This window comes from Aotus nancymaae, unplaced genomic scaffold, assembly GCF_030222135.1.
Source record: "Aotus nancymaae isolate 86718 unplaced genomic scaffold, 86718_ANA_hifiasm-v0.15.2.pri h1tg000062l, whole genome shotgun sequence".
Lineage (NCBI taxonomy): Eukaryota > Metazoa > Chordata > Mammalia > Primates > Aotidae > Aotus > Aotus nancymaae.
Genome location: NW_026988476.1, coordinates 33908421 through 33919741, shown reverse-complemented (window position 1 = coordinate 33919741; position 11321 = coordinate 33908421). Strand labels below are relative to the sequence as shown.

Here is an 11321-nt window from a genome sequence, read left to right as displayed (position 1 = left end):
ATCAGGGAAGACAATAGAAGAGGAAAACTGTGATAAATCTGAATTATCTATAAAGATTTGACATGGGGCTGGGCATGGTGGCTCATACTTGTAATCCCACCATTTGGGGAGGCTGAGGCAGGACGATCGTGTGAGCCCAGGAGTTCAATACCAGTCTCAACAACAGAGCAAGACTTCATTTTTACAAAAAAAAAAATCAAAAATTACCCAGGTGTGATAACACACACCTGTGGTCTTAGCTACTTAGGAGGCTGAGGAGGGAGGATCACTTGAACCCAGGAAGTCAAGGCTGCAGTGAGCCATGACTGCACCATTGCACTCCAAGCCTGGGTGACAGAGTGAGACCTTGTCTCAAAAAAAAAAAAAAAAAAAAAAGAAAGAAAGAAACAAAGAAAAGAGTTGATACAAACAAATAGGACCAATCTACAAAGTGCTCAGGCTAAGTCGTCAAAACTGATGCACAGATTATATACCAAGAAATAATTACAATAAAATTCCTCACATAAAAATAAGCCATCAAAAAGTAAATGCTTATTAAAACACTTTTAAGGAAACGTTATATTCTAAATATCTTATAAAAGTGATAAAAATCAATGTGGCCAGGCGACAGAGAAACTGCTAAACTTAAATAACTCCAGTGACAATGTAAAACTGTTCTAGAGAACAATCTGACAATATGTAACAGGAGCTATAAAGCTAGTCAAGTGCTTTGACCCAGTAATTTCATTCTGAAGACTATACTTTAAAAGGAACACCCAAAGTAGGAGAAAGAGGAAATAACTCGGGCGGGGGGATGGCAGTAATCATGACAGCTGCAACAAGAAAATATGAAATGATCTAAACAATAAGAGATGTGTGTAAAGGTTTGCAGTGTCATGTGAAAGAAAAAAAAGGAAAGAAAAATTAACAGTAAGAGAGGAGACTTAAGTAAATTATTATTGCCTAAGCACAACGGAGTATATGTATGTATATGTATACATATATGTGTGTGTATGTATGTATATATATTAATAAAAATTTAAGTTACATAAAATTTGTAATCCCAGCACTTTGGGAGGCTGAGGAGGGTGGATCATAAGGTCAGGAGTTCAAGACCAGCTGGGCCAAGATGGTGAAACCCTGTCTTTATTAAGAAAAAAATACAAAAAAATTTAGCCAGGCGTGATGGCACGCACATGTAATCCCAGCCACTTGAAAGGCTGAGGCAGGAGAATCACTTGAACCTGAGTGGCAGAGGTTCCAATGAGCCAAGATTGTGCCACTGCACTCCATCCTGGGCAACAGAGCGAGACTCCATCAAAAAAACAAAAAAAGAAATGTCAAAGTAAATCACAAAACTGTGCATGCACTGATTTCAACTCTCTATATACATTAGTGATACATGGAAAAGAATTTGGAGTGAGGGTTTAAAACTAAATAGGCTATTTTCTTTTCTTTTTTCTTTTTTTGAACCCCTCCTGGGTTCAAGCCATTCTCCTGCCTTAGCCTCCCGAGTAGCTGGGACTACAGGCATGTGCCACCATGCCTAGATTCTTTTCAAAATCATTGTGGAGTGATAATTTCCTAACAATTATTTCCAATCACCTTCTTTACTCGAATTTCAGCTAAAAATATATACAAGTAAGGTAACAATTTAAAAAATGTATAGAATAAGTTTAGAAGAAAATCTTGGCCAGGCATGGTAGTTTACACCTGTAATCCTAGCACTTTGGGAGGTTGAGGTGGGCAAATCACCTGAAATCAGGAGTTCGAGACCAGAATGGCCAACATGGTGAAACTCTATCTCTACAAAAAAATCCAAAAATTAGTAGGGCATGGTGGTACACACCTGTAATCCCAGCTACTCAGGAGGATGAGGCAGAAGAATTGCTTGAACCCAGGAGACAGAGGTTGCAGTGAGCTGAGATGGCGCCACTGCACTCCTGCCTGGGCAACAGAGCAAGACTCCATCTCAAAAAAATTTTTTAAAAAAGAAGAAAATCTTAAATGATCAAATCAAGATATTTTATTTGTTATGCTCTTAGTGTACACCTCTTCTTGTTGAGATGTAAGTTTTCAAGCCAATCTCCCAATCCAATTTGGAGGAAATATTTTTTCATTATATTTAAAATGTTGGCTAAATCCTTGTAATAAAAATATTTTTCACACAATATTTTGGTCAAGATACACAGATATGCTTTAAAATATCAAGGAATTTTCTATTTGAAGAAAATAGAAAAAAAAATTCAAGAAAGGAAAGCCAATTAAATTAATGCAAAATATACATGCATATATATGAATAAATTTGAATAACTGTTATAAGACCAACAAAAATACCTTGAATAGGCCAGGTGTGGTGGGTCACGCCTGTAATCCTAGCACTTTGTGAGGTTAAGGCGGGAGGATCACTTTAACCCAGGAGTTCAAGACCAGCCTGGGCAACAAAGTGAGACCCCGTCTCTAAAAATAAATAAATAAAAATGATTAAATAAATAAATAAAATATCTTCAATAAATTCACAAATATAACATTGTTCAATTATTAGCTTATAAGTAACCTTTCTACAAATAATTGCCTAACTAGTGCTCTGCACAGTTGCTACCATAGACAGAAGCCATCATAAAAACCAAAAATGTGATCCTACTCCTGGTGATTGCCAAAAATTAAAAATAAATAAACCAAAGGCTGGGCACGGTGGATCACGCCTGTAATCCCAGCACTTTGGGAGGCCGAGGCAGGTGGATCACGAGGTCAAGAGCTCGAGACCATCCTGGTCAACACGGTGAAACCCCGTCTCTACTAAAAATACAAAAAATTAGCTGGGCACGGTGGTGCGTGCCTGTAATCCCAGCTACTCAGGAGGCTGAGGCAGGAGAATTGCCTGAACCCAGGAGGCGGAGGTCACAGTGAGCTGAGATCGTGCCATTGCACTCCAGCCTGGGTAACAAGAGCGAAACTCCGTCTCAAAAATAAATAAATAAATAAATAAAAATAAACCAAAGACAAACCAAAGCTTTTAAAGATTGTATATTCAGAATTTTTTTTCTTTTCCCTGTCACACTTTGGGAGTCTATTCAGAATTGATGGTAAGAAGATGTCATGAAAAGCAGAACCAGTGAAAAGTACAGTTTAACAAAGCTGATCTAAGAGACACTCTCCTGCCTCAAATTCTACTACCAGAATTTTTTCTTATACTTCTAACATCTAACTGAGGAAAACTCCAATTGAAGGGACTGCAGGAGTAAGCAGTATTGAGCAATCCACTAGGACAGTCTCCCTACAGTATATGCTTCTACCAGAATGTTCCATTTTTCAAAACTATTTATCTTCTCTCCTTCCTCATCAAAGTAACCAAAGTTTTCATTTGTTAGCCTATCAAAATATATCTTTTCTCATTTCTCCAAAGAAGTTTATATTCATAAGTATTGCCTTTTTTAAAAAAAGTCAACTCACCTGAAATTTAACAATGGAGAACATGAGAACCTTTTTAAAGTTTTCTTTAAAATAGTATCTATCCATTTAAAACCAAAACCTACATTTCCTTTAAATTTTGACACTTTCATACCTTCTCTTTAAATACATATAACTTCACTATACATTTATTAAAGATCAGAATAATGAAGACCTTAATTCATATAACATTTAAAGAAATATTTTTAGCATAATATTCATCAATTGATTCTTACTTTGCTTCAATTTATGGAAATCACTGAGTCTATCCTTGGTAGCCTGCTTTAGTATATCTGTTTGAATTCTGGGTTCACTGTCCAAGTTTGAGCCTGGAATTAAACGCTGAAGAGGAATGGAAGGGTTCTGTTTTGAAGTACCAGGGTTACCATTGTGGTTTACGTGTGAATCTGTGGAATAAAAACATCAAATTAAAAGAACATAATTTAATTTAATCTTTAAAGATGAATTTCACAAGATCTGCTTTAGAAAGCTAAGACACACTGTTGTTTAACCTTGGGTAGCCACAGAGCTCTTTTTTTTTTTTTTAAAGCTTTACTCTCATTTCTTTAATCAAATCTTATGATCTATTTGATTTTAGCTGTGGGAGGTTTACTGATCATTCCCAGGTAACTGTCTCCACTAATGGTTATAAACTTACTCACCAAAAACGTATACAGTAGAAATCCATAGATCAGTATAGCAATGATACCCATATCTTTTCCTTCCTCCAAATTCCATATCTCTATCAGAACTATCCAAAATCCAGTAAGGCTTTTGAAATTTCTATTCTCTGTCATCTTCATCTATACAGTGACTTACAAGTGTTGACTCTTGATTCTTTCTTAGCATTATCTACTGGATACCACCTCACTTTCCCCCACCTCCCTTTTTATCCTTATCAAAGACTTTAATTTTGGATTGAAAACATCCTATGCCACTCTGACATTTTTCCTTTCCATCATCTCCCTTAAGTGAGTCTCTTCAATCATATCTATTCTCATTTTAGGGAAATGTTTCTATAAAATCGAATGAGTGTCCAAGGAATAAATACATTCATAAGTACAAAGTAAAGAGTTTAATATAGGTGGGCATAGTCATTTATAGAAGGCCTCTATGAGATAAATTTGAACACATTTTGAAGAAGCTAAACCTGTATAGCAGGCAGAGAGGAAAGGGAATATAGCCCAAAGTGGCACAATAAATAATACTTCTGTTCTTAAGAAAAAGACTGTAAAAATCCACCAGATAATGTGAAATTTCAGATGATTATTTCTCTCTGAGTTTTTAGTAGTCTTAAAATATATATAACATTACTTCAAAGAAAAAATTCTATTTCACTACACTGCTTGGTGATATATTTTATACATTATATAACTGCACAGGAATAGTAAATTGGTTTTCAAATGGAATTATAAGAATAAGACTTCATACCTGGAGGCATATTTGGGGAAAGAGGTTCTCCAGTTGGAAGATGGGAGATTGCTCGATGACTTTCTTGTTGAGAAACTGAAATAGGAGGCTTCCTTAAAGCTACAAGAAAAAAATAAATCCATATTACTCCCATTGATACTACGATTTCTAAAAAAAAAACCACCATGAGGGCCAGGCGCAGTGGCTCATGCTTATAATCCCAGCACTTTGGGAGGCTGAGGTGGATGGATCACGAGGTCAGGAGTTTAAAGACCAGCCTGGCCAAGATGGTAAAACCCCATCTCTACCAAAAATACAAAAATTAGCCGGGTGCAGTGGCAGGTGCCTGTAATCCTAGCTACTCGGGAGACTGAGGCAAGAGAATCGCTTAAACTCAGATGGCAGAGGTTGCAGTGCACCACTGCACTCCAGCCTGGGGACAAAGTGAGACTCCATCTCAAAAACAAACAAACAAACAAAAATCCCACCCTGAATCAATTTACATTGCACTAATTCTATGATGTGCATTCTCATTTTGTAATCCTTATAGCTGGAATGCTAATTTATTTACAGTTACTAATTGATATACTGTACCATCCATCACAGTTTTTTTTTTTGAGAAGGAGTCTCACTCTGTCACCCAGGCTGGAGTGCAATGGCATGATCTTGGCTCACTGCAACCTCTGCCTCGCGGGTTCAAGTGATTTGCCTTGCCTCAGCCTCCCGAGTAGCAGGAATTACAGGTGCCTGCCACCGTGCCTGGCTAATTTTTGTATTTTTAGTAGAGATGGGGTTTCTCCGTGTTGGTCACACTGGTCTCGAACTCCTGACCTCAGGTGATCCGCCTGCCTCAGCCTCCCAAAGTGCTCGGATTACAGGCATGCCCGGCCCCATCACAGATTTTTTTGACCAATAACTCTGACCAGAATATAAGCTCCATGACAGTACAAAGTTTGTTTCGTCACCACTATATTCCCAACACACAGAACAGTGCCTAGCATGTAAGAGAAAGTTCAACAAAGATTTGATAAATAAATAAAATAGGCCAGGCTCGATGGCTCATGCCTATAATCTCAGCACTTTGGGAGGCTGAGGTGGGTGGATTACAAGGTCAGGAGTTCGAGAGCAGCTTGGCTAACAAGGTAAAATTCCATCTCTACTAAAAATACATAGTCATTATTAGTCATATTTAGGTTTTATTTAAAATCTGAGTAACTAACAATAACTAAATATAACTAATCCAATGAAATGAGTTTTTATTCTGAAGACAGAACATTTAAGTTTTGTGCAAAGATGTACATACTTATAGTTGGGACTTTCTTCTCTCTTAAGAAATGAAATCAACAGAAAAAAAATGGTTTTTCACTCACTACCACTCACTCTATTTTATCTCTGGGCAGCTTAACATGACAGAGGCATGAGTGAAGAAGGAAACCAGAAAGAAAGAAAGAAAACAAATAAACAGAAAAAACCAGAAAGCCCCATCTATAAGATATGGTTAGTAACACATTGTATTCCTCTAAAACTTAGGTGTCACAGAGACAATGCTATATGTTTTCATTTAATATAATGGAAGGGGTCACTGCATGGAGGAGAGCTGCAAAAAGAGCTACACAACCTGCTTGAGACTATAGGATGAACAAATCAATAAACTTTTATCGTTTTAAGCCACTGCAATTTGGGGGTTGTCTGTTAATACATCACAGTCTAGTTAATCCTAACTAGTATATATACTTGGGCAATTATTATTATCATTTTTGAGAGGGAGTCTCTCTCTGTCACCCAGGCTGGAGTTCAGTGGTGTGATTTGGCTCATTGCAACCTCCACCTCCTGGGTTCACCGATTCTCCTGCCTCAGCCTCCCGAGTAGCTGGGTCTACAGGTGTGGGCCACTATGCCCAGCTAATTTTTGTATTTTTAGTAGAGATGAGATTTCATCATGTTGGCCAGGCTGGTCTCAAACTCCTGAACTCAAGTGATCCACCAACCTCGGCCTCTCAAAGTGCTGGGATTGCAGGCATTGAGCCCCCACACCCAGCCTGGGTTATTTTTATAATCATTAAAAGTTTATTTCAATGATTATATTTCATTTATTATTATATCGTTTTCTAAACTTAAGGACCCCCAACATTTTAAATTCACTCTAAGAACACACACCACTCAAATTTACAGAAAGTTGAGGTTTTCTGAATCTCACTGTGCTCCTATATTCTTATGCCTACTGCCATCTGCAATACCATCACCCACTTCTGCACACAGAATAGCTAAATAACTACAATCGACAAATGTCTTAAAAGAGCAGCACTTTGCCAACTTTAACAATACAATTTTGATTTGCTAACAGACTCTGAGGACAGTAAGCATCTGATAGATACATTTGGAAACAGAAGGCAATGATAATCTACAAATTCGTTGATCATTTTTGGACCCTAGCTGGGCCCAGCTCTAAACAAAACAGAAGACAGAGAGAGGTTCCTTCATTATTAAAAAAAGAAGTAATCATTCATATCCTTAGCTTTATATAATAATGCTTCCTGCTCAAGAACAAAGTTACTGTTTGAGGCAAAACTGATTTTAGACAAACAGAACAAAGCAAGATTAAAAAGGGCCCTTATAAAACACTCAGAAGAATTTAGAATTGAGATAACAGCAATAGAGTAGCACTATGGAACCCACATAAGTAGATGTATATATGTTTTTTCTTCTTCCTCTTTTTTTTTTTTTAAGACAGGGTCTCACTCTGTTACCCAGGCTGAAGTGCAGTGATGTGATCTTGGCTCACTGCAGCCTTTGCCTCCCAGGCTCAAGCAATCCTTCTACCTCAGCCTCCGAAGAAGCTGGGACTAGATAAATGCCAACACACTTGATTCCTTTTTAAATTTTTTATAGAGATGAGCTCTCACTTTATTGCCCAGTCTGGTATTGAACTCGTGAGTTCAAGCAGTCCACCTCAGCTTCCCAAAGTGCTAGGATTACAGGCATGAGCCATTGTGCTTGGCCTAAAAATATACTTTTTAATAATGTGTTCCTATAGAAAACTTAGAAACACAAAAAATGCAAATAAATTAAAATTTAACTGTAGTACTACCACTTAAAGATAACCACTGTTATCATCTGGAGAGTATCTCTCTGGTATGTTTGATTTTTTTATTTCTGTACATTACACTGTATGCCTTAAAATTAGGATTATATCATATACATTATCTTATAATCTTATTTTTATTTAATACATATTTTCTATGTCATTCCACCTTTTTCTACAATATTACCAAATGATAGTGCTGAATCAAAACTCTCAATTTTATAGCTTTGGCTAGAGAGATGTGGGTAAAGAATTGCTACAACGGGCCGGGTGCGGTGGCTCATGCCTATAATCCTAGCACTTTGAAAGACAGAGGCATATGAGTCACTTGTGGCCAGGAGTGTGACCAGCCTGACGAACACAGCAAAATCCCATCTCTACTAAAAATACAAAAAATTTAGCCAGGCGTGGTGGCACATGCCTGTAATCTGAGCTACTGGGGAGGCTGAGGCGTGAGAATTGCTGGAACCTGGGAGGTGGAGGTTGCCATGAGCTGAGATCATGCCACTGCACTCCAGCCTGGGTGGCAGAGTCACAAGGACTTTTCTTTTTATTTTTTACTTTCTGAGACAGGGTTTTGCTCTGTTGCCCAAGCTGGAGGGCAATGGCAGAATCATGGCTCACTGCAACTTCAACATCCTGAGTTCAAGTGATTCTCCCATCTCAACTTCCCAAGTAGCTGGGACCACAGACTTACTCTACCACACTTGGCTAATTTTTTATTTTTTGTGGCCCAGGCTGATCTCAAACTCCTGGCCTCAAGCAATTACCCCACCTTGGCTTCCCAAAGTGCTGGAGTTATAAGCATGAGCCCTGACACCCAGCTCCCAAAAACTTTAGAGCCCCATAAACTGTAACAACTTAACTGGTTGGTGGACAGACATTTACTAACATAGGAAAAAACAGTGTGTATCCTGTAAACACTTTGATTTCTATGCTTTTTACTTTGCCTTTTGTTTACTTTCCTGTTTTTGTTTCCTTGAAAAATTCCTCTTAGAAAACTCCAGCATTGCTTTTGTTGAACTAAGGGGAAAGGTATTTATTTATAACTAGGATATAATACTTAAGAGGACTTCCCAGAGGCTAGAGTAATAGTTATAAGCCCATAAATATAAACACCTACTATATACCTACAAAAATTAAAAATTAAAACAAGAAGTAATTAGGCCAGGCACAGTGGCTCACGCCTGTAATTCCAGCACTTTGGGAGGCCAAGGCAGGTGGATCACGAGGTCAAGAGATAGAGACCATCCTGGCCAATACGGTGAAACCCCGTGTCTACTAAAAACTCAAAAATTAGCTGGGTGTGGTGGCAGGCACCTGTAGTCCCAGCTACTCTGGAGGCTAAGACAGGAGAATTCCTTGAACCAGGTAGGTGGAGGTTGCAATGAGTCGAGCTCATGCCACGGCACTCCAGCCTGGCAACAGAGCAAGACTGTCTCAAAAAAAAAAAAAAAAAAAAAAAAGAAGTAATTATTAAACTTACCCTCTTATTTCGTATAGGAGATACTTGTGTATACACATACAAGTATGTCTATTTTTCCTCCACAAAAATGAGATTATGTTATACTTGCCTTCTTGTAATCTGTTTTCTATTTAGTTAAAAAAAATCACAGATACAGATTGGGTACAGTGGCTCATGTCTGCAATCCCAATACTTTGGGAAGCCAAGGCAGGAAGAACATTTGACTCCAGGAGTTTGAGACCAGCCTGGGAAACCTAGCAAGACTTTGTCTCTACTAAAAGTAAAAACAATTAGCCAGGTGTGGTGGCATACATCTGTAATCCAGCTACTCAGGAAGCTGAGATGGGAGATCATTTGAGCCCAGGAGGCTAGGGCTACAGTGAGCCATGATCACACCACCGCACTCCAGCCTGAGTGACAGAGGGAAACACTGTCTTAAAAAACAAAAACAAAAAACAACATAGATATCTTTGTATGCCAATAAATATAGCTCAACATCATCCTTTTTAATGGCTACATATTACATTTTTATGAATATAACAAATTTAATGAACCCTCCCTGTAAGATTTCCATGGTTTTCAATTTATCATTATAAACAATTTATGATGAGCATTCTTTTTTTTTTCTTTTTCTTTTTTTTTTTTTTGAGAGGTCTTGCTCTGTTACTCAGGCTGGAGTGCATCAGTGTGATCATGGCTGACTGGAGCACCAACCTCCCTGGCTCAAGCAGTCCTCCCACCTCAACCTCCTGAGTAGCTGGCACCACAGGCATGTGACACTACACATGCTAAAAAAATTTTTTTTGTAGAAACAAGGTCTCACTATGTTGTCCAGGCTATTTTTGAACACCTGTGCTCAAGCCATCTTCCTGATCTGGCCTCCCAAAGTGCTGGGATTACAGGCATGAGTCACTGTGCCCAGCCTATAAATCTTCAGACAAGAAAGTCCTAAGTCAAATTAAGAATACTCCTCAAACAAATTAAGAAAAAAACAGTAACAAATGTGAGCTTGAAAACAATGAAAGTGTGGGGAAAATTAGATGCAGAGTAGGCTGCAAACACTATAATGACAATGATTTACGATATTAAAGCAGCTCTTGGCCAGGTATGGTGGCTCACACCCATAATCTCAGCATGTTGGGAGTCCAAGGTGGGCAGATCACAAGGCAGGGAGTTCGAGACCAGCATGGTCAACATGGCGAAACCCTGTCTCTACTAAAAATACAAAAATTAGCTGGGTGTGATCGTGCGTGTTTGTAATCCCAGCTATTTAGGAGTCTGAGGCAGGAGACTCACTTGAACTCAGGAGGCAGAGGTTGCAGTGAACTGAGATCGTGCCACTGCACTCTACCCTGGGCAACAGAGTGAGACTCTATCTCAATAAAATAAAATAAAATAAAATAAAATAAAATAAAATAAAATAAAATAAAATAAAATAAAATAAATAGAGCAGCTCTCTTTATATTTTAACCTGGTCCTCTTCATTAAAGACCACGCCTGTAATTCCAGCAGTTTGGGAGGCCAAGGTGGGCAGATCATGAGGTCAGAAGTTCTAGACCAGCCTGGCCAACATGGTGAAACCCCGTCTCTATTAAAAATACAAAAATTGGCCAGGCATGGTGGTGGGCGCCTGTAATTCCAGCTACTCAGGAGGCTGAGGCAGGAGAATCGCTTGAACGTGGGAGAATCAGTTGAACCTGGGAGGCGGATTTGCAGTGAGCTGAGACTGCACTATTGCACTCCAGTCTGGGTGATAAGAACAGGACTTGGTCTCAAAAACAAAACAAAACAGGATTAATCATCCTCCACTTCTCTATTAAGCTTCAGTTGCAGCCTTTACTCTGAGAGCCAAAAAAGAACTGACCCTGCCTTTTCCTCTCATTTTCTATTTTTTTTTTTTGAGACGGAGTCTCACTTAGCTGCCCAGGCTAGAGT

General features: G+C 38.5%; 1 protein-coding gene across 6 annotated transcripts in view; it reads right to left on the bottom strand.

Annotated features, from left to right (window-relative positions):
- Nucleotides 1–11321, bottom strand: part of GOLM2 (golgi membrane protein 2) — a 126503-nt gene that overhangs the window by 46145 nt on the left and 69037 nt on the right. For all 6 annotated transcript variants that reach the window (XM_012442279.2, XM_012442280.2, XM_064366000.1 and 3 more), the window contains 2 exons: nucleotides 4861–4959; nucleotides 3666–3836 (listed from right to left, as the gene is read on the bottom strand). In XM_012442279.2, coding sequence (XP_012297702.1) covers nucleotides 3666–3836; nucleotides 4861–4959 — 270 coding nt within the window. The remainder of the gene's footprint in view (nucleotides 1–3665; nucleotides 3837–4860; nucleotides 4960–11321) is intronic.